The 24,905-nt window shown below is 28.7% G+C and overlaps 1 protein-coding gene and 1 non-coding gene across 3 annotated transcripts; one reads left to right on the top strand and one right to left on the bottom strand.

The window, feature by feature from the left end:
• The first annotated feature begins 3,531 nt into the window (after window positions 1–3,531).
• On the top strand, window positions 3,532–18,555 carry LOC145181335 (uncharacterized). Of its 2 annotated transcripts, XM_090071146.1 has the most exons (25): window positions 3,532–3,681; window positions 3,810–3,851; window positions 4,210–4,285; window positions 4,695–4,751; window positions 4,904–5,010; window positions 5,164–5,223; window positions 7,665–7,706; window positions 7,806–7,886; window positions 8,098–8,387; window positions 8,482–8,593; window positions 8,733–8,963; window positions 9,129–9,894; window positions 9,998–10,131; window positions 10,214–10,307; window positions 10,393–10,458; window positions 10,811–10,885; window positions 13,050–13,147; window positions 13,241–13,285; window positions 13,477–13,576; window positions 13,666–13,790; window positions 14,102–14,266; window positions 14,409–14,585; window positions 17,047–17,154; window positions 17,848–17,944; window positions 18,121–18,555. In XM_090071146.1, exons 1-25 carry the CDS (start codon window positions 3,619–3,621, stop codon window positions 18,273–18,275), a joined length of 3,366 nt encoding a protein of 1,121 aa, XP_089927272.1. In that variant the 5' UTR covers window positions 3,532–3,618; the 3' UTR covers window positions 18,276–18,555. The 2 variants fall into 2 exon arrangements, with proteins under 2 accessions (XP_089927272.1, XP_089927273.1); XM_090071147.1 differs by lacking the exon at window positions 5,164–5,223 and having other exon boundaries at window positions 3,550–3,681.
• Window positions 18,556–21,582: 3,027 nt separating this feature from the next.
• Trnat-agu (transfer RNA threonine (anticodon AGU)) lies at window positions 21,583–21,655 on the bottom strand. The gene has a single exon. It is a non-coding gene; the product is annotated as a tRNA-Thr (tRNA).
• Between the last annotated feature and the right edge of the window lie 3,250 nt (window positions 21,656–24,905).

Here is a 24,905-nt window from a genome sequence, read left to right as displayed (position 1 = left end):
TTTATTTGACTTATTAATTACATTAAGAGAAAAAAATAAATAAAAAAAAAACAAATATCTATCACTAAATATCTATAATCAAAGTTAGTTTGTAAAAAAATGTTAAAAAAAGCTGCTCATAAGTTTAGCACACCCGGATTTAAGTTTCCTTTAATAGCAAGATCAATAAGGGATATGTCCACCTTTGTTCTTTATGGACGTCTAAGGACATTCAATGCCTACTGGGTACCGAACCTCCACCACCTTGTAGTCACGGCACAATAAAGCGACTATGAAACATCTCATTATAGTGCCTTCGGATAATTACTCTGTTCTTTCGGTCAATAACTGTAAAGTTGAATTCGTCACTAAATATTCTTCTTCTTAGTTCATAATTAGTCATTTTCAAAATAGTTCTACAAAATTTGATACTTTTTAACCGATCAGGTGGTTTAAGCAGTGGTTTTCTGGTAGCTACGTAGTAACAAGGTTTTCGATCAATCAATCTTCTATTACAGTTTGTCTTCAGATATGATTTTTTACAGCCAAGTTCACTATTTTAGAAACTTTTATTCAAATTTTATGTAAAAAAGGATTGCTAAATTTACTTTTTTGTAAAAGTTTGACGTCAAAAAATAAAAAGCGGCAGTTAAAAGACAATAGGAGTGCAAGTGGGCAAAACTTATGAGCGGCTTTTTTACACCGCTTTAATTAGCGGCCTCTGTTTAAGTTTAAAATAGATGGTTAAAATAACGTAATTATTTTCTTCTTTTTTTTTCTATATAAGGTTTGTTTTAATTAACTGTAAATTAAAAAAATAGAAAATCCATAAGATGTTTACCGCCTAAAAATTCAATTAAAAGAAGAAAAATGAAACTTAAATCTAACGTGTGCTAAATTTTTAAGCAGCATTTGGATGTTGGCTCTTACATTACTAAATTTTGAGTAGTATTTGTATGTTGACTCTTACATTACTAAGTAAAAGACTACTCTGACGTAGCCATTTTTCGCTCTTTCAGATGATTTTGGAAGCTACATGTTGTTTTATCTTTTCTTTACTTACTTCATATTGACCTGTAATTAAGCATTTAATCTTTTGGTTCTTCTCAAAATCTCAACAAAAATGTCTTAAATATGATTACACAGGTCGACACTTTCAATTATATGAAATCTTTTATAAAAAATGATCAAACTAACATTAAAAAAATTGTTATAAATAACATTTGGTATGATAAAAAAGGTAAAACAGATATTAATTTGAAAAAGTTTATGCGCCTACAATACAACATTGTTTTTTTTTATCTATAAATATCAGATAGAACAAGATGAGAAAGGTCCCGAATTGACTCAAGCGTATAAATTCATCCTATCAAACTGAAAGCTGTTTTTCTACGTGAAGAAGATATTAAAAAAGTAAATGATAAAATTTTCCAGTATTCTTTTCCATTTTTTCCATCTCCTTCTTTCTTGGTCTTTGATGTTTGTTTAAAGTGATAGTGTAGTAAATTTAATGACGCTATCGAAAATTAGTGTAGATGGCTGTATCCGGGTTGTACATTTGAGTGTGATATGATTTGAAAAAACAAGAAATGGGGTTATTGTTTTTCCTAGACTCTTCTTTCCTAGACTCTTCGCTTTTTCTAGACTCTTCGCTCATTGCTTGTGTAGTTCTATGTAGTGGTTTCATAAATACCTCAGCTTCTAAATTTGCTTCGGGTCAAAAAGGTGTGGTTTCTTGATGATCGCATCAAAATATTTTTAACATTTAATGAATTCTTATTATAAACAAAATCTAAGTCAAGTATGAGAATTTAGAATAACTCAAATTTAATAAATATCATCGTTAAGCATATTTTTGACCTCATTTTTGGCTGTCGTTTTTTTGAATTTATTCGTATAGGTTTTTCATTTAAAGTGTTTATTAAGCAGAGTATGAAAGCATTTAAAAGAAGTTGTTTGTACTTTTTTTTTAAATCTAAGTATAAACTTTTTTAAGTATATAATTTGAGAGTTTAAATCTTCAATTCTCAAATATAAACTTAAGTGCATTAAAAATACTTTACCTGGTGTTAAAATTAATTTTACCGCAAAATGTTTTTATTACGTCTTACAGATTTAAAGACATTAAAAAGGGGTGGGTTAAATTAAACATTTCATAAAATATATCATCAAACTTCATGAGAAAGTTAATCGAAATTATCGAGACCATTCGACGCAAAGTGAGCTAAGGACGAGGTAATAGAAGTCGCCTAAGAGACTACTTTAAAAGCCTTAAGAGTCTATTTGATGAATAAATTATCTAAGAGGGATAATGGAGACTTTTAGTTTATCTGTGATTCATTGTATCCAAATACATTCTTCGATGTTTTTTTTTTGTGGAAAGAGCTTTGTTTTAATCTACTCTTACTGCTCAGCTCGACGTCATAACTCTTAAGTCTCATAAATACACATAATCAGGTTGATACTAGAGAAGTTGGATAGCTAGGCAACAAAAACTTTTTTCTTTTAAAATAATTATTGTTAAATAATTATTTAGCTTTTGTTTTTAATGATGTAAAAAGTTTCATAAGTAGAAACTTCTATCAGAATAATTTATAAAAGTTTGCTCGATGTCAGCCATTTTCCTAAACAAAACGAAATGAACGAATTCAAATGAACGACGCAACACGATTTTTTATAGTATACCATCATCTATACGAATGATCGTCTTTTTTTCAATTAATAATTTTACCTAAAAGTAAAAGTATATTTGGTGGGTATCAGATAGTGTTTTTGGCATATTCATAAATAGTTTGTGTGTGTGTGTGTGTGTGTGTGTGTGTGTGTGTGTGTGTGTGTGTGTGTGTGTGTGTGTGTGTGTGTGTTTATATATATATATATATATATATATATATATATATATATATATATATATATATATATATATATATATATATATATATATATGACACACACATAATCACTATAATAAATTGTAAGCTGAATATATAAATAAAATATATTCAGCTTACAATATATTCATAATTGTCTACGTTTAAGTATGTTATATATATATATTTTTTAGTATATAATTTATCATATTACTTAGTTATCATATACTTAGTACATCATCATCATCATCATCATCATCATCATCATCATCATCATCATCATCATCATCATCATCATCATCATCATCATCATCATCATCATCTTCATCATTATTATTATTATTAATATTATTATTTTTCTTCTTCTTCTTCTTCTTCTTCTTATTATTATTATTATTATTATTATTATTATTATTATTATTATTATTATTATTATTATTATTGTTATTATTATTATTATTATTATTATTATTATTATTATTATTATGTTTTTACTTTTTTTTATCATTTGTATATCTTATTATCATTTTAGTATATTATTTTGTATGCCTTTAGTATATCAAAATTAATATGCTTAATTGGAAACTAATTTTATCTTTTCAATATATTTATTTTATATAATTATATAATATTTTCTACACAAAAGAATGTTGTGATTAGTGCTGGAAATAGGTTAGCTAGAAAATAATTCAGTTCAAAATGTAAAAACCATTTAATATGTGTTATACTAATCTTAATATTGACTTTTTTTTAAGTTATAAATATAATCATGAAAATCACAGTGAGAACCTTAGACTCAAACAACCACAACTTTGAATTTGATGATGAGAATGTAAGATGCTTTGATGTTTTATTGATCTACAACATTTTTTTTTTTTCATGTTTAGTTACAGTATTTTTTGATAGGAAATATCTTCTAGGTATTTGTTAAATATTATAAACCTTTTGTTGTTTTCCTAGATAACTGTAAAAGAGTTTAAGGAACTAATATTCCCTGATGTTGTGAGTTGTATTAATTACTTATATTTTACATATGATAAAATAAAATAATGCTAAACATGGATTGGTTCTTATGTTAACAGTTTGAGTAGGTAGGATAAAAATGTCTGGAAAATTAAATTTTATCAAAAAATCTCTTTTAAAGATTTAATTCCTAAAGTAAAAGTATCTTTAAAATATAACCTAAGGATATATTGGATTTTGAAATCCAATAAAGTAATGGGTCAGCTTATATACACTGAATTTAAAAAAAAAATTCCAAGAACTTTATTTAACTGTTATATTTAGATTAAAAATATTTTTGCATGCTACAATTATGTCTTAATAATACATTTCTAGTAATTTTTACAATTTGAATTAGAATATTCCTGTTGACAAGCAGCGCATCATATTTAAAGGAAAAATTTTGCAGGATGACAAAAAAATCAAAGAATATGGTAAGGTTAAAGTTTTTACTAAAAATCACTTTAAATGAAATTGGTTTTACCAGAAATCTTAATAATTTATTATAAATACAGTACATACATAAATACATACATACATACATACATACATACATACATACATACATACATACATACATACATACATACATACATACATACATACATACATACATACATACATACATACATACATACATACATTCATGCATGCATGCATGCATACATACAAACATACATACATACATACATACATACATACATACATACATACATACATACATACATACATACATACATACATACATACATACATACATACATTATATCAGTTGAAAAATAAATTTCACCAATAATTCATGAATACTTTGTTTTATTAATATGAAAATAATCTTTACAAAAGGTGTTAATGGATGTGTAGTTCATCTTGTTCAGAGAGCTCCTCCTTCAACAAGTGCTTGTAAGTATTAATTATTGCTATAGTATGGACCATAAATATTATATGAGTTTTTCAATATTCAAGGCCAGAATTTGTAAATATTTTCATTTTTTTATGCCTATAGTATAACGAACTGTTTTATGCTTTTTATTTCACTGTTAATTTTTATTTAGCCCAAGAAAGTTCTACAACTGCTGCAACCCCACCAACAAGTTCTAGCTCTGCCCCTGGTCCTGTGCCTCTTAACAATAGTTTTGGAGGATCATTCCCTGTTGCTCAAGTAATTTTTAAAAGATTTTTTGTTAATTTTTTTTACTGCTATTGTTGTTGTTGTTGTTGTTGTTGTTGTTAAATTTATGTTTATGTTTATAAACTTTTTTGGACTTAAATATTGATAACATATTTCAAAAATAAACTGGAACATACTTTATAGCAATTTGTGGATAATCTTATTTCACAATTTGGTGCTGAGAATGTATCCATGAATGCAAGTGTGAGGATTTAGCTTTTTTTTTGTTTTCAATTTTTCAATGAAAATTATTTTTGGATAATTTAATGCTTTTTTTTGTTTTGTTTAATACTGTTACAAGTTTGCTTTTTAAAGCAGTTTCCATATTTCTTTGTATGAGTGTTTTTTACTACATATTAGTTAAGTATATTTATTCTCTCTCTTTCTCTTTCTTTCTTTCTCTCTCTTTCTTTCTCTCTCTCTCTCTCTCTCTCTCTCTCTCTCTCTATATATATATATATATATATATATATATATATATATATATATATATATATATATATATATATATATATATATATATATATATATATATATATATATATTTTAGAACACTACAAATTTATTCCCCAAACCAATAAATATATGTGTGTGTGTGTGTGTGTGTGTGTGTGTGTGTGTGTGTGTGTGTGTGTGTGTGTGTGTGTGTGTGTGTGTGTGTGTGTGTGTGTGTGTGTGTGTGTGTGTGTGTGTGTGTGTGTGTGTGTGTGTGTGTGTGTGTGTGTGTGTGTGTAGGTTTGGGGAATAAGTTTGTAGTGTTTTTATCAAAGACATTTATTTAAATAAATTCAATAGTTATAACAATAAATTCATTAATCAATTATGTATTCACCATTGCTGTTTATGGCCTCCTGCAACCTCTCAACCAATTTGTTGATGCTGCTCCACCAAAAATTGAATAGTGTGGTATCGAAGAAGTTGTTAAGCCAGTTTTTAAGGTTTTCTTCATTGTCAAACACCCCTCATATGATTTGACAGGAAATAGAAAAATGATAATCTGTGGGCACAAGGTTCAGAGAATACTGGAGATGCTGAAGGACCTCCCATTTGAGTTCCCTGTGATTGTGGCTTTGAAAATTTGTTCAGCACAGGGCCTGACATTGTTGTGAAGGAGTATTGTTTGGCCTTGTCGATAAGATCTTTTCAGTAAAATAGCCTTTTTTACACTGTGTAGCTGGGCTATGTAGAGCTCCTTGTTGACTGTGGCATTCCTTTTGAGGATTTCCCAGTGCAACATACCCTTACAGTCCAACCAAACACAACTCATGGCCTTCTTTGGATGGAGGTCAGGTTTGACTCTTAGCTTAGGTGTATCTCCTGAAGCCACCCACTCCTTTCTTTGCTTCACATTTATGTATAGGTACTATTTCTCATCTCCCATGATGATTTTGTACAAAAAAACACTGTTTATGACTGCATGTTGCTTGATGACGGGCAAGATGTTAAGAAGGAATTCAAAGGCGCTTTTCTTTGTTGTTTTTGTTAAGTTTGTTAAGCTAACCCAGGCTCCAGATTTTATTGTTGAATGTTATACACTTTTTCAAACAGCAAAAAATTGTTTTAAAATAAGATAAAATATAAAAACACTAAGCTTATTCCCCAATCCAATATGTATGTATGTATGTATGTATGTATGTATGTATGTATGTATGTATGTATGTATGTATGTATGTATGTATGTATGTATGTATGTATGTATTTATATATGTATGTATGTATGTATGTATGTATGTATGTATGTATGTATGTATGTATGTATGTATGTATGTATGTATGTATGTAAAACAAAGTAGTAATAAAATTCTCATCCTCACAGTGTTTTCAATATATATATTTACACATTTACATATATAACTTTGATTTTTTCTATTCAAGTTGAAAAAATATATTATTCCTAAAAATGGTTTCTGACTTTTATTTGACTCAAAAAACAACTCATGTAAAAAAGCTACCTGTTTTTTAAGTTTTATGATTGGTAGTGTAAAAAGGTTTCCACTTTTTGATCATTGTTTTTGTAATACTGGTTATAATGGCTACAGTATGATAAAATATGATAATTGGGTTTTATATTAACTGTTAAATGTTAATATTTTGCCTAAAAAAATATGAAAGTTTAAAAATTCCACTTAAATCTAACTAAAACAGCTTTAAGTGGCAAATTAACCTGATAGACCCACTGTGTGGGGGTTGCTCCTAGTCAGGTTTATTATTTTTAAGTTTTTTCCTAATTATTTGTTTTATTTTATTTTGCATAGAAGTTTGTACCATTACTATAAGATATGAATATTCTTAAGCTCTCAAAACCAAAAATGAACAAAGAAAAAGCAAATTCTGATTTTTAGAATGTTAAAAAAATTCTAAATATTGGCTTTGTAGAAAAAAGTCTTTTGCTTTTTCTAACTTTCATTTTCTATATTTTCTTCTTTTACATTCTAATAAATGGATTTACATGTGGCATGAAATATTATGCTTCTTATAGTCTGCATAATATTTCATGCTGCATGTAAATCCATTTATTAGAATGTAAAAGAAATAAATTTTTTTAAACTGTGCTCTTTTTTTGAAACTCTGATGTTTAGATTGGTAGAAAATTGTTGTACGCTTAGTTTTGATAAAAAATCTTAAAGTAAATGCTATTCTTTTAGGGAAACAGTTTGAATGTAAACATCAATGTTTCACCATCCAATGTAAGATTTTTTGTTTACCGTATAAGCCTTAAAATACAATTTTCAAAAACACATATTTTTTAATTCTATTATCACTTGTTAATTCTTCATTTCTTTTAGAGTACTGAAGATGTTCGAAGACGTTTGCAAGTAGCTAGGAGGTTCTTGTGCCATGCGGATCATTTATTACGCCATATGCAAGTATGTGGGTGGTTTTTTTTGTTAAAATGTTTTTTTTTTTTTTTTTTTAAATTAAAAATAGAAAAGAAAAAGAATGACTAAAACTGATTGTTTTTTTTTTTACTTTTTTACTTATTTGAATTTGGTTATTAAAATGTTGTTCCTAATAAAAAATTTCATAAAAAAATTAACATCCTGAAATTCTTTTTTTAATTTATAAATTTTTATGAAGCCAAATCACAGTCATGGTGGTAATTGTTCTCACACACAAAATATGAAAGAAAGTAATCACAGAGCGGAAAGAGAACACAGTGGAGACACTTCAGGTGTTCATCAAAGTGAGAGTAATAGCAACCAACCAACGATAGATAATGACAAAAGTTCTTCTGCAAGTAATGGAGTTAACCCCATGGACGAAATAAGGAATGATAACAATGTGAGCATGGAGGATGTTGTTCCAAATGAAAATAATAATTTAAATACTCCACCAAGTCAATCTAATGCAACTCAGGATCAAAATATGTATGTTGATTATGCATTTAATGTTGATGATTATTATTAAATTACAGGAAAGATTTGTTACTGTTTTATTTTTAATAACTTTAACTATGTTTAGTGTAAGACCTCAGGTTCTAAGTCACTTTCTGGGAGATTTCATGCATTTTTTTCATCACTTTGCTCCATTATTGCAGAGATATAGATTTCTTCTTCATAACCCTCAGGGGCCAGTAAGTTTTTACTATTTAAGCTTTTTATTAAATTATTTTGCAGTTGAACAAAATGTTGTTGTTTTTTTTTGTTTTTTTTTTGTTTGTTGAATAATTAAATTATTTGAATAATTTCATTAATTAAACAAATTTTTTAAAGGAGCGTCAGGCCACCGATGACTTACTCCCAGATCAAATGGCTGAAATTTTCCATGATCTCAGTCATGCGTTTCATGCTATATCTGACCTCACTTTTAATTTCAACTCCCCAACACCCCAGTCATTGTCTTGCTTTCCACAAATGTCTCCAATACGCTTCCAGCAAGCAACTCCGCATATGAGAATGATGCCAGTGCCAAGAAACTCAGTTGGTAATTCTGCTCTTAGACAGGTAAAGAAAGGTTATTTTTTCTATCTAAAGGTTATATATAGGTATCTATTCTATCTATATATATTTTTCAAATATATTTATATTATTACATATTATATATTTATATTTTTTTGTTTGAATAATTTGGAATTCGGATTACGATAACTTAATTGTGTTTTTTTAAAGGGTGGTCCAGTAGCTGTGGCTGCCATTTCAACAACTGTTGTTCATATTCCTGCGAGTTCAGTTCAACGATTTGTATCAGGTGGAGAAACTTTGACTACACCATCTGCTACTCAAGGGCCTATAAATCAAAATTTTCCATCATCTGATCAATGGCATATATCTGGACCAGCTGGTGTCCCCATTGGTGGCTTGCCATCAGGTGGTAATACAGGCATTCCTGCTGGAGTGATGTTTGGCCCCTTTTCAATGAACATACCTCAACCAACATCAGTAATAACTGGAACTGCCCCTAATGTTTCTAATACACCAAGACCTAGGGGAGGTAATGCAAGTGATGTCAATATGCAAGATGTATTACAAAATGTTATGTCTGCACTGTTTCCTCCAGTATTAAATAGCACTGCTAGTGGCAACCCACAAAGTTCATCCATTCAGGGCCATGTCAATGAAACGTCAACACCATCTGCCACCAATGATAACTCACAGCGTATTCACCAGAGACCACAAACATCAGCACAAAACTTATCTCAAGAAATTTCTAATCAACCACATCATCATAATCAAGATAGTGCAGTTTTACATCATGATCTTCTTTTACCATGTCATTCATTTCACCTTGGACCTAATTTTCATTCTTCCAATAACAATCCTCAGACTACTCCTCAAGTTGTAGAAGTTGCAAGTGTGGTTATTGATCATACCTCAAATCTAGCTGCTCCTACAGTTAATCAAACCTCATCTGGGCAGCAAACTACCGTTGTGCCTGGTAAATAAAAATTTCTTTAATAATAAAAACTAAAAAATGAAATGAATTTTTCTTTATCATTTCAACTGTGTCCATTTTAATTTCACTGATTTTAAAATTTCAGACACAAATAGTGCTACAACAGGTGGAGCTGATATGTCCAGCATATCTAATATTCTTAATTCAATGTTTGGAAGTTTATCTAGTACTAATAATCCTTTTTCAGAGAATGACTCAAGCAGTTTTGAAGATGAGACGGTAAAACCTATTAATTTGATTCAAGTATTTGTTTAAATGGAACTTCCTAAGCAATTTTTAAATTTTCATCACATAATTTTAGTCAATGGATGTTGAAATGGATAGAGATGTATCCCATCAATTAATGGACCTGGTAACAGTTTTGAATGAGAACTCAAATGGTGCTGAATCCTCTAGTAAAATAGTTTTAAATTAGTAAATTTTAAACTTTCTATCATTAAACTTTATTATTGAAATTTAAAAATGATTTTATCCTTACAGCTAGAAATCCAACATTAAGGAGTATTTTTGAAACAAGATTCCAACGTCCTCAAAATGAAGAAGGAGGTATGAACTTCAAAATTTTTTTTTTTTAATGAACAAACTTTTGTTTACAAGAAAACAATTGTTTACCTGGAAACAAAAGTTTAAAGTTTCTCTTTTTTTCTTTTTCAACATCATTATAAATTGATTTTATGGCCTAGACCCTTAGGCTTCCTGTCTGACTTTTACTATTATTTATTTCTTCAATAAGTCTACCTTCACAATTTTTTAAAGCTGTAAGGAATGGAAGATAAGCATGTATTCAGCTTAAACTTATGCTTGTCCATGGTATAAGTTTGAAAATAACTATGAAAACAGTTTTAGTAATTTTATGATGTCTAATTTGACTTATTTTTTATTAGAATTCTTGTTTTAGCCAACTTCTTCACAGAGTTATATGATATATTTGGTGAGACATTCACAATTCCTGATCTGGTAGCTATAATGTCAGGTATATACTTTTATAGGTAAAACATACTTTTATAGGTAAAACATGGACCATCTCAGATTTTAACAAAATTTTTAGATTATTTGTATGATGAGCCTTAAGATAATTTATTGTTCCTGAATAAAGTTTTAATGTTTTTGACTTTTTTCTAAAAATACATTTCTAGGGATGAGAACAACGTCTTTAAAAATATTAGAGCTATATATTTTTTAAAATGAATTCTCTTGAGACTAACAAGTTTGTAATTTATGACAACTCTGTCTAATACTATAATACATCAATATATAAATTTATACTTCAATAAAATATCTAAATTATTTTATTGAAGTATAAATTTATATATTGAAAAAGATATGATCAGACAGGAAAGTGTTCTTGATTTTTGGTTGCAGCAGTTTAACAACAAATCAATACAATATTTTTGGATTGATTTGTTGTTAGAATTTTCTAATTAATTCATCATTTGGACTTCAAAGGTTGTAATCTCAATGTTGTCAAATAAAGTGGTCAGGTGCTCTTTTATTGTGTTACAGGGACGATTACTACCAATTTGCAGTATGCAGTCTCCATTTGTTGGTTTTCAGATAACTATTTTTAGTCAAGTTTTTTTTAAAGTTAGAGACATTTCGAATCTGTCAGGAGTTTTACCTTTTGGTGAACTCGCAAATACAGCTAGGGGTGTTCAGCAAAGCAGTCAAACTTTAACAAATGTGCAAACAAATCTAATTTTTAAAAACATAATACTTTTGTTTTAAAGTATTTAAATAAGTTTTTTATACAAAAGCATTACAGCAGGCATTGTGCATAGTAGTTAGTAAGATTAAATAGGAGCAAATGTTTCAGGGCACCAAGGTTAATTGGTTGTTACTAGCCAAGAATAAAAGATTTACACCTGTAGCAATGTATTCTTTTTGTTTACAGCTGATTTTTGTTGAAATTAGTTTTTGATTTGATGTGGTTTTGGTGGGTTTCACTCTAGATTACTAAAATTTATTTATCTCAGAGGTGAGACTGAAGAAAAATTCTTCAATATTTTTTATTTCTTTACACCACAAACAACTATCATGTAGTAAATTTATCTCTTTATAATACCCTTTTTAAAACCTCTTTCCATTTTATAAAACAATTTCTAAACTTTAATGTTTTAAATTTTTCAACATAGCTCTTTAAGATTATCTGCAGCATTGAAATTGTTAAAATTGGCAAGTTTTGCTTATATACACGAGTTAATCATTGTCTTTGTTTCAAAATAAATTTTCAAAATAAATATGCTGATATCAATAAATAAAGCCAAAACAATTAGTAGAAAAAATTTAAATCCTTAGAGATATGTGGCCCTAGTTTTCTAGGGTTCAAACAGTAAACATAAAAGTTTAAAATCAGATTTGTGGCCTTCATAACTTTTCACTGAATTGTATCCAACATTTTGAAATTTTTCATTAAACTTGTAACTTATATAAACTTCAACAAAGATTTAACTAATATAAATAATTGCATGTTTAATACTTTATTCTTGTAATCATGTTTTTGTTTTCTTAAAAATGGTAGTAGAAACTTACCTAAAAATGTATTTTACCTCTTGAACACTCTTACTTACGATTATGGTTTGAATATTGAGCTATAAATATTTTTATTGATGTGTGCTGAATGTATTTTACAGAATTGTCATAAATTATATAGTTCAAAGGTCTCAGTAGTTTTAAAGAAATTGCTTTCATCCTTAAAATTTCATTTTTATAAAAAAATTTAAAATTTAAAATCGAATCTCATGAGCAATAAATGAATTTGAACTGAATTTTTAAGAATTTGCTTAACTTATGGAAGACAAATAATCTTAAAATTTTATCAAAATCTAAGATGATGCATGTGGACACTTACCTCACTTGGTATGGAATACCCAGATGTAGTTATTTAACTGTTGCTCAATTTACAGGGTGCCTAAAAGTTCATGGAAATATCCATTATTGTATTAAATGATAATTATGTGAAATGTGTTTTACTAAAAATTCACTAAAAATAATTTAATGTTTTTAGAACACTAAACTTTTACTGAAATATTTTAGTACTGCAACTTTATTTGGTTTCTGTTTTCTGAATTACAGATTATCCAGAATCCCCTTTCAAGCCTTTTGAACATCATGTTTAGTTTTGCATTCTTTTTTTTTAGGATCAACTACCCCATGGGCAAGAATACAAGCGCCACTTAGAAAACTTTTGGAAAAGCATTTTAACTCTAATGAAAGAATAACTGAAGCTGAAATTCCTGTATGAAATATTTCATTTGTTTTGTAAAGTTTTGTTTTTAGTTGTTTTTAGAAAATATTATTCTTTGTAAGTGTTATTTGTTCTTGATCATAGAATATAGCAAAAAAAATGGCTGAAAGTCTTGCTGGAAATGATTGTGTAGGTTATTAATTTTAAAAGTATTTTGTTTTATAATCATTTTAGACTCATATGCAGTGTAATTCTAACTCTAAGTAAACATAGCGTTACGTTGCACAAGATGTACAAGTAGTGATGAACATTTGCTGTTAAAAACTTCTAAAATCTTAATATTACATTTCTTTTTTTTTTTTTTTTTTTTTTTTTTTAAGATGGAGATTACTGTAAGACCAGATGTTGACTTAGCTGCAACTTTAAAGAACCTTGAAGTTGATTATTTTAAAAAGTTTCTGCGATTGTTGATTTCAGCAGGTTTAAATATTTTTCTGATGTTAACATAACATCATTTTCTACAATAGCTTGAATTTATAAATTAAAAATGATTATTTTTGCTTATTTAGAGTCAGATTATTGTAATGGTATCCACTCATGGTTTGTTGAATATGCTGCATGGTTTTTTGCTGTCTTGGATTATTCTGTAACAGGAGGCACAGAAAGTTACATTACTGCTTATTTGAGCACTGAGGTAAATATTAAATTTTTTTTAATTCAATTAAAGTTGATTAAATTTACTTTTACACTTTTACAGTTTAATTGTTAAAAAAAGCCTCAACTTTTCAAAACAGCCAGCATCTAGACAACCAATTTTTTACCTTTGTTATACTTTTGGCGTTGAAAATAAAGATTCTTTTAACACTAGGCTTAAGTTATTGACTTCGCTTCTGGTAAATCTTGGACAGTAAAGAATAAAATTGTTACCCAAGAAATTGCTCAGTAGATTTAAGTCTTTTCTGAGTTTCTTAAATTGTTTATTAATCAGATAAATAATCTTTATAGTCAATGGAAGACGCTCTCTCTGAATTCTCTCCAGCTATTCGTCAATTTTCCACAGAAACACTAATTAGAAGAACCCGAGCATCTATCAGCAGTCAAGCTATTTCACCTGTTGCCCTTGATGCTGTGATTATAAGGCCAGGTGTGAAGACTATGATACAAAGAGAGGTTATCCACATTTTAATTTTGTAAAAATTATTAGAAATTTTGTTTGCTTCTAGCATAAGTATGTACCTCCCTTGGTATAAAATGTAGTTACATTTTTTGAAGTTGGTATTTGAAGAAAATTATTGTTTTTTTTTGTTATCAGAATCCTTGCAGAGAGGGAGATAGTGGTCGAGCAGCAAAGCGTGTGCGCAAGAATGAGAGTGTTGATGTTGAAAAAATATGGGAAGAAATGAATGATGGGTCTACTCCAAGTAGCGAAAGTGATCCAGAAGTTGACAGTCCTCCATCTCCTGAAGACTGGCACTCACAGTTTCCTAATGTTAGTTTACCATTTAAAATTTTGTGTTAACGGAAGCGTATGTTAATTTATGCTAATATATGTTATGTTAACTGAAGCATTTATATAACTTTATTCTGAAGTTATGTTAAGGAAAAAACATTTAAGCTCTTTATTGTTAATTTAACATCTGCGTCTCAAAATGAAAAGTATCATAATAGGCACTTTTTTAACAATACTGGTATGAGATGTTATCATTTATATAAACAACACAAAGTTGGTCTCTTGTTATTTCTCATTTGAAACAATACCAGTATTATTTTGTCTTGCTTGTTATAAGAAGTACTTATACTTTTCTGGAAAAAAAATTTAAATGATACTTGTCTTGGAATAACTGAATAACTGAGACTTTCCAGTTAAACATTTGCCCATTGAACATATCTTACACACCTAACTTTACCTAAAAAGTTTTAGTAGACTGGTTAAGAAGAGTTAGTAGACTGGTTAAGAAAAGTTAATAGACTGGTTAAGAAAGATTAGTAAAAGGATTTCACCTTGTACTTTACATTTAACATATCTCACATATCTAATTGTTACTAAAAGTCTAGTATGAGGAAAAGGTCACAATGCTTAATCAGAAGAGATTTCAATAAACTTGTGTTTTAATTGCAGTAAATGCTATTGTAAAAATACCAACATTCTTAATTAACAGCAACAGCTTTTAAATAATAGCATGCACATCACCACAAGAAATCTTAGTCTTAGTATAAATAGAATAGCTTGTAAATGTAAAGCAGAATCAGCAGTGTAAAAGCAACAGTAATATCTGAGGAATATAATAATGGTTTAGCTCTAAAAAAATATTTCAGCTCACACTTTGTCATCTTTTGAATGCAAAAGAATTCTGCATGTCTAACCAAACTGAATATTTTTGAAACTATTTTGGATTATTTTTGTTTCACAGTAAAATTTAGCACAATGCTATGACTTTTTGGGGTCATCTGGTAGCACTTTACTCCTAAAATTGATGGTGGAAAAAAATGGAACTGTACCAAATGAAAAACCATAACATCTCTGGGTTGAGAAAACATTTAAAAAATGCCCATCTAATAGATTTTCAAGACATTGAAAAGAAAAAAAACATCCTAAAAATGAGAGGCAGATGAGGCTATGGAAGAGATTCACTACAAGGATAAAGAGTAGGAATAAGATAAGAAAACTCTTATAGTTCTGGCTCTTAAAGTGAAGAAACCTTATTACTCTGCAAAATCTGTCAATGTCAAGTTAGAAAAAGTTGGTTTTCTATCAGGTAAAAAAATTGGCTGTTTGCTTGTTGCCATTTCTTATTTTAAGTGAGAACTTTATTAACCTAAGAATGCTATAGGTAATTAAATGAAATGTTTTCAGTCTTAGAGTAAATTCATCAGTTAATCATTTATAAACAGAATTGATAGAAAATCATGAATAATATTTTATTGTGATGTTTTTTAGATCACCATACTGTAGATGTCATTGTCAACAAGCTTAACTATACTGTCTGATATACCAAACAATACACATCTTAAAGGTGTTGCTGTGCACTATTCAGCTAGCAATATGAAATCAGCCACGCAGAAGTGTCCTCTGATTTGTGAGTCCCTTTCATGCTGATCACCTGTTGCATATGGGCATTTCTGATACTGTGCACAACACCCAAACTTTGAATGAAGCTGTAAAGTGCTGTCTAGCACTAGCAAACAAAGTGCCATGTCTGTACTGGCTCAACAACAAGTTCAGAAAGAAGTGGCAGCACAATAAGACAATTCTAACCTTGATGCAGGCAAAGTTTGTGCTACTGCTTAGGAGCCAATGCTTTTTGGGCTTGGCATCTATAAATTTGCTATACTTTTGTAGAATATAATTTTGTATATTTTATATGCAATTACTAATATAATTGAAGCCTGTAATAGCTTGTATTTTTATTACAGTTGAGCTATACACAAAACTCATCACCCTAGTGGCTACACAATACTCAAACTTGGAAGAATTCTGAATTGAATATGAAGAATTCTATGATTTATTAAACATTAGTGCTGTTAAGCTGAAAAACAGAATGTCTCCGGATGTCATGGTCAGAAAAATTCTTGCTAGATTCAATGTTGTCTTAATATGAATTTTGTAAAAAGTTAATGTAATAAACCTTTTCATTTGAAATAAATAAAAAAAGTTGTTAAGTATCATTTGGTCTCAGAAATTGTTAAAAAGGATTGGTAAAGTATCGTCTAGTCTCGTAAACTATCGCTATTTCTCGTTTCGTATTGTATCGTTTTAAGAAGATGAAATTTTTTTAAGTCTTATGTCTCGGTTTATACGATATCAGTAATTGTCTATTAACGGTATCAAAATAGCAAAATTCCGAGACGCAGATGCTTATTGTCAACAAACAGATTTTGAACATAAAAATGAAAATCTTAACAAAAAGTTTTAAATGAATTTATTAGACTCTTTTTCATTTTTCCATTAGGATTGGGTGAACGTGATAACTCGTGATGTCGAGCGTCAGCGAAAGTTGCCCCCTCAACGCCCGTATAGTGATGCATATCTAAATGGGTTATCATCCAAGCGTAGAGCAGTAAATGCCTTTTTTTTTATTTAAAGTTTTGAGCAACGCAAAATGTTTTGCAAATGTCGGAGTTCTCAATTAACAAGTCTCTGAACCTTAGAATTTGTTTCACTTTTTGATAATATCAATTCTCTCTATTATTATATTATCTTTCATTTACAAGTTTCTCTATCAATATGTTATTATCTATTATTAAATTATTCTCGATTAGTTTATTACGCTTTTCTCAGTTATTTTATGTTATTTACATTAGTAATTAATAATTAATAAATCAGTTATTTTATGTAATTATTATTACATTATATTATGTTATGTTATGTTATGTTACTTTATTATTACATTTATCTCCATTACTTCGTTTTTATTGTTGATTACAATATTCTCTGTTATTTTGTTGATTACAATATTCTTCGTTTTTATATTTGATTACAATATTCTCTGGTGTTCTCTATAATACTCTTATTTTTTATATTTTTCTTAGGAGATAACATTTGTTTCTTGTATTTTATCATTTTCTAAATAAGCATTGCCTAAAAGTAGCATTTATCTTAAGAATTTCAGGTGAAAAAAGCCTATAACCAAATAGAAATTATTCCATCAATAAAACAAAGTTATTATGTATGTTAAATCATAACAATTTGCAAATAACAACCCGACCTAAAATGTCTTGTTTTGAATTTCTTTTAAAATTTTTCTGTTTAGCTAATGACACGACATGGAGTTGAAGCAGATCGCATAGATTTAAAAACATCTTTAAAAAAAGCTATTGAGAAAGTTGGCGTAGAGACTGATTTGAAAAGTGTGTCAAGTTTTGTTGTTATTATTATTATTATTATTATTATTATTATTATTATTATTATTATTATTATTATTATTATTATTATTATCATTATTATTATTATTATTATTATTATTATTATTATTATTATTATTATTATTATTATTATTATTATTATTATTATTTTCTGTTTTCAGAGCTGGATGACGATATAGAAAGCACAAACCTCCAAGGAATGTTTGAATCGGCTTTTAAAAGCGACGTTCGTCAACGTTTACAGTCCGACGAAGATTATCGCTTAAAACAACACCCGAATACAGAAAAATATTTTATTAAAAAAGGGAAAAAGTAGATTCTGTTACTCTCACCTTTTGGATTGTTTGTTTTAATTTCATTTCTTGTTCTCTTGTTTTTACTTTTAAAAAAATTTAAGATTTCGAAACTCTTTTTTTTCACGTAATGAAATCAGTTTTTTGAAAGCGCTTTTTTTGTTTTTAAAAGATCGTAAAAATACTGGCGCTGGCGTATCAAATTAATTACTACGATTTTTTTTTTTTTTTTAGTACAGGTATCCACTATGGGAAAACCCTTTTTGTAAAGTAAATAAAATTTAAAAATGGTTGATTATCAAATCTTTCTGTTAAAAGTATTTAAAACCTTTTTTTAAAGGTTGACGCGTTATCACTCTAAGAAATATTGGTCATTTCACATTCATACTGGGAGTGGCTTTTGCATTCTGTTTTTGTTACGCTTGAGTTTCTTTGCTTACTCAGTAATGTGTATATTTTGTACACATTAAAAATCTCGAATTTATTTTAGAATTTCATTTAAATGGGATTTGTTTGATGTAAATTCAAAAGGCTAGTCTTCCTTGTCAATAGTAAAGATTTAAATAAGCAACTAACTCATTCGAAGAAGAAAAAAAATTTAAAGAAAAGAACGAATGCAAAAATATTTAAAGTGAAATTTTTTCTTCTAGTGACTCGTTTTATAAGTAGTTTTAAAATTAATAATTTTTAAAATATTAAACCTCGAGTTTAATATTTTGAACTTTTGGTTTTAAAACTGCATTTAAACGGCGCGGTAAACTTTTACTTTAGGCTTAGCACCGAGATATAGGAATCGAATACCAGCCTTCCTTTATTGTTTCCCGAAATCCATTTAAATATTTAGGTCTCCTAACTTTTATATTCTTTTCCATGTTATTTCATATTTTCAATAGGATTAAGAACAGCACTTTGGGCAAGACCTTTAAAACATCGATAGAACGAGCATCAAATCAATTTTCCCACTTAATGTAAAGTATAAAGAATCCATTTTACCAGCATGTGTTCATGTACAAATGGTTTCAAATGGTTTTTAAAGTATCACTATTCACTCTTATCATGGATCATGATAATGCCAACCTAGCTGACCCAAGAACGCCACATATGGGGTGAAAGCGTACACATCAAGGTACCCGGTGATGCAAATTTTAAAATCTTTTAATTTTATCGGCGGATAATAACTTAATTTAAATATTCAATTTGAGTGAAGTTTAGACATCATAGTGCGCCAATAAAAGCACCTGTAGAATGAGAACCACTCAATACAGTTTGATAAATATTGCTGCAAATGTAGCCTACAGCCTCACCAAACTCTGGATAAAGTTTCAGTCGGATTGGTTAACTGCTTCAGGATTTACGGCAGTTTTAGTTTAAATTCTGTTAGTTTTTTGCTACTTCTACCTCAAAACGTTACCGATTACTGTGATATTCGATCACTATTTTCAAAATAATGGTTACATGAATGTTTTACTATGTAATACCAACAATTTTTATTATAATTGTTTAATTGCTACATGTACTGTTTTCATTTTACAGACCAAAATATTGATTTTGGTCTGTAAAATGAAAACAGAAATGCTGAGATTTACACATAAAGTGAAAATCTCTGCATTTCCTAAGGTATAAACTTCTGCCAAAATCCATAAAAATGCTAAAAAAAATAATTGAAAAGCTTTTCTAAGCCTTAGGTATCCTTAGACTAAGGATACCTACATAGAAAATGAAAAATATTTACTTTCCTTAAAAGAGGAAAACTTTGAGAAAACCAAATAATTTTTGTATTAACTAAGATAATTGACTTAAAAGATTTAGTTAAAAGATAATTATGATAACTGACCGCTAAATACTTTGGAGGGCCAATCCGAGGAAAATTAATCTTTACTGATGAGGGTTGTTTTGAAACAAAATTTGTAAAAAATTTTATAAAAATAATTGCAGAGGCACAAAAAGAGAAAATCTCAATCAAATTCTTCAAATGTGCAATAATTAAAATAATTAAATAATAAAATAATTTTTGAAGAGAGAAATGTTACGAAGCGGATAAAGTCCTTTGAAGAGCAGTAAAAATCGTTTGCAGGACTTTCTCATCAAATAAGATCTTATCTAAATTGCCATTAAGTATAACAAGTATCATTAATTTAAATAATGATAAGTATGTTAACAATCATATCCGCCGAATTCACGGGGGCAAAAGGGGCAGTGCTCCCCCAGGAAATTTATGTTAATAATATATTATCACGGATAATCATGAGGGCGAGAGTAGCTATTCGCCCCCGAGAATATCTATTCGCCCCGATGCCACACACGAACTCTGCCATTGGAGCTAAATTTATTAATTTTGACTCATCACTACTCAGAATATTTTTCCAAAATGATATTTTTTTCGATTGATCGAGTTTTGAAAAATTGAGTCTGGTTTTCAAATTCTTGTTTGATGCTAGTGGTTTATATTGAGGTCACCAATCAGTTTTGCTTTATTCAATTGTCTCCTTGATTTGGACTGGAATTTCATGCAATCGACTGATATTAGCTTCCAGAACAATGAGTCAATCTGCAGCATGGCTTATTCTTCAAGGTGGACCTATCTTTTAAATGATGTTGGTCACTTTATGTGTCGAACAGCACCAGTTGGTATGCCACGTTGAGTAAAATGTGTTATAAAAAATAAAGAGGTACCCACATTTATTCCCTATTTGTTACGAGAGATTTTAGTCACGTAACTTTTATTTTGGAAAAAAAGTAAGTTGAAATGTACTTCATTTAACACAAACAAGATTAAAGTTAGCTACAAAAGATGTTTAAATTTCCTATTATTACTAAAAATTTTAAGATGAAAATAAAAAAGCTTTTACACCTATTTAATGAGTTTATTGTGCCCAAACGACAAAGTTCACAAAATAGTTATCTGATTATGGACAGTACATTTTTACGATCGTAACAATCTGGTCATCAGAATAAATTTACTAAGGCCATAAGTGTTCAATTGTTTTGTCAAAAGTTAAATATTGAGGATTTTTTTATTTTAAAGAATAATTTATTTATTTTTCTTTAGTACAACCGATTCAATTTTTCAATTTTTCTGACTAAAACAATTCGCTCTGTAATATCCTGTCGCCAACTTTGGTCTTAGCAGCTCTTTCCACTACTGGCTAAAGTTAAAGATAAATGCAAAGAAACTATGATAACTACATTTCAATGATGATAATTTAAGGCTAGTAATTTAGCGTTACGCATATAAATCTTATTCTGGTTATTTTTGGAGCTTTTACACATTTAGGCATAAGTAACTAATTTTTAAAATAAGATCAAGACTTAGTAAATTAGCTCAAAAGAAGGCACTGCCCGGATTTGAACCGGGGATCTCCTGTTTACTAGACAGGCGCTTTAACCGCTAAGCCACAGCGCCTCTATGATATTCAAAAGTATGTAAAAAATTATTAACCAAAACTTAAACTGCTATAAATTTTTTATAACTATTAATTTTGGGGTTTAACTAAATTAATTAAGCGGGGAAATTTTTTCAATTTTAGACCTCAACTTAAGTATTTTAACTATCAGTATTATTTTTTTTTACCTTACAATTTACTCATTTCGAGAATAGTTTTGATAAGTGGAAATTATTTTGAAAAATCCTCGCCAAACGTGTATGCGCATTCAAAAACAATTCTGAGAACCCAGCAAACACACAACGTTGTTTCAACGTTGTGTTTGCTGGGACCTGGAACGTTGTGTGCTTGCTGGGACCTGGAACGTTATGTGTTTGCTGGGAACCTCCTGAAATTAATTAAGGTGGTAGGCCTATGAAAAAAATTTTTCAAGTATTAAAGATATATTTACAATAAAACTAATCAGTTGTTAACAATAATTATGAAATTAAACATAAAATCAATAAAATATATAAAAAAGTGCCTCGCTTGCCTCGAAATTATATTAAAAAGTGTGAAAAAAACGAAAACTTCAAAACACAATTTCTCAAAAACGACAATAAATCAAAACTTCAAATTTGGTATGGTAGTTCTACATATGTATAAAATTCATTTGTCATAGGATTTTTAAATTTGCCTTCCTAGTTCAGATTATATTGACTTTTAAACTTGAATATATATTTTTATAAAAAAACTCTGGCAGATAAAACCACATTGTAGCGCCCCAAAAAAAGAAATTTTAAAAATCTTATGACAAATGAATTCTACATGTATGAAGAACATATCCTGAAAATTTCAGCTTAATTGCTTACTTTAAACTGGAGATATCATGTTTTAAAATTTAAAAAAAAACTAAAAATCTCAAAATGAGAAAAATCGAGTCAAAAATTTAAAATCAAAAAATTACGTCTAAAAACACTCCTTAAAAGCTACCAGTGCTATATGAATCAGTTTTTTCAGTATCTAAGTATCCTTTATGAAGAGATCTAAGTTTTTTTCTTTGCCTTTTGCATATTGAAGTTGATTTACGATGCTTGTTTACAATTCGCTTTTGGTCCTTTAAAATCAGTTTTGGAATAGTCAATGATCCTAACAATCCGAAGTGACTTAAAACAGATTTTACCCCATCTCCACCGTCATTATAATGAACTATTGCAGAGTTTATACAAAGTTCAAATGTTCTTCTACTTACAAAAATGTTTTTAGGACATCGAGTCCATAAAATTGAATGAAATGCTTCATTTGAATTTTGGGTTTGACCATGTAAACACTTACTTAGCAAATCGTCATCAGATAAATCTTTAAAAATAGGTTTTATTATATTATGAATAAAGATAGGCAAGTTAATTTTGTTTGTGTGAGTACTTGTACCTTTAAGCTTATCTAGTTGCCACTTGCACCATGAATATTCATCCCTAGGACACATAGAATGACGAATGCTATTATGCTATTATTACTGCTCTTGCATTTGCTTCGTAGATTTTAGGACCTTGACCATGGTTTTGTTTAATGCATTCTTTTGATGTATAAACAGATTTAAACCATTCGCATGACTCACATAACAGTTCTAAATTATGGGCAAATCCCTTTCTCTTCTTTCTGTTATCAATGAGAGTTATTTTTTTATGGCGACATTCAGGACATACTAACAAAGGTTGAAATAAACTCTTAAGTATAGAGAAATTAACAAATAAAAAGTAATCATCTTCCTGCCTTATTACTTCACTCTTGGTATTGAGATTAGTTTGATCTATAATTAGCCTCTTTTTACTTATGCAAGATGAAACTTTTTCTGATGAAATATTTGAAAGATTTATTCTTGAATATTTGTTTAAAGGAGGCTTTTTCTTTCTTTTTCGTGAAAAATTTTGCTTGTTGCTTTTTCCAGAAGACATTACAATTATACACCAGTACAACTTGTTTGATTTATATCAAGAGTTGAAAAATTCATAAATAATGATTTTATTCCACAACCAATATACAATTCAATACGACAATTATTATAAGAAAATGTGATTTTAAAGCATGACCAAAAACAGCGCAGATCTATATTAAATTGGAAAAAGAAGCTTCACAAGATTTGTCATTTTGACCATCAAATTTGGGTAAAATAAAGGTTTTAATCTTTCGTTGCTATGGCGTTGCTAAGGTAAATAAACAAACTAGCTGATAATATAAGTTATTTTAAACCCTTTTAGTTTGATCAAACCTAAACAAGTTATATATCAGAAGATAGAGGATAAATTTTTACATAAATACAATATATTACCTATTTTTTCAATTTTTGATCAAAAATCTCTATTTTTCATAGGCCTACCACCTTAAGTGCAGAGAATTTTTTCCTATCGTTTTAAATCGACAAATTTTATTCTGTATCCCCGAAAAATAAATACATGGACAGCTCCTGAAAATAAAAACCTAAATGCACTCCAATTTAAGACGTGCAATTAACAAACTATACAAATATAGAGTTCATTCCTTTTTCCGGAGTGGTTTTCGACCGCGTTTTTGGCCTTCGCTGAATTGTTGTTGGGATCTTCCAGAGAATTTATGCTTTCAAATGTCTTGTACACATATTTCTTTTTGACTTCTTAGATTGTTTGGTTGGAAACACCAGTTTTTTTTTAACACCCTCAACAAAGTATTCTGGACCTGATCGTTTTTTAATCAAGTTTTAAAGTTGACCTCTTTCTCGGTTTTTCAAACTTTCCTTTTAATCTTCGACCTTCCCTGATGATAGTTTTCCTCTAAACCTTATACTTTTTGGTAAAGAATTAATTGGAAGGTTGCAACTTTAAAGCTACTTGTCCAAACTGAATTTTCTGACCTCTACTTAAGAATACATATTTCTTCATTTACAATCAATTTTTTTTTAAAACTATCTTTATATTATTTGAAAGAGAGATTAATTCGCTTTAAAACAAAAGAATTATTAAATATCGATTACCGTATATACTCATGTTTATAAACACCGCTCATTTTTTACCCAAAAAAATGTGGTAAAAGTTATAGCTGAGGTTAATGCACGAGCCAGAAAATTAAAATGCTTATAAAATGTTAATTTTACCGTGAAAATATTTTAAAATTTTTATAAAATGTTTTTTTAAAGTATATTAATATATTAATTTTTACCTGCAGTTAATGCATGAGTATATACGGTAAGTGGCTCTTGAAATATTTCAAAAATAACATCACTTGGTTTTTTATTCTTTATTTCTAAATTTGTTTTTA

Source organism: Hydra viridissima, unplaced genomic scaffold (genome assembly GCF_058129835.1).
Source record: "Hydra viridissima isolate aposymbiotic clone 2 unplaced genomic scaffold, HvirCarnegie_v1 scaffold_14, whole genome shotgun sequence".
NCBI lineage: Eukaryota > Metazoa > Cnidaria > Hydrozoa > Anthoathecata > Hydridae > Hydra > Hydra viridissima.
Note: the sequence above shows the minus strand (reverse complement) of the source record. Positions and strands in the feature narration are given on the sequence as shown.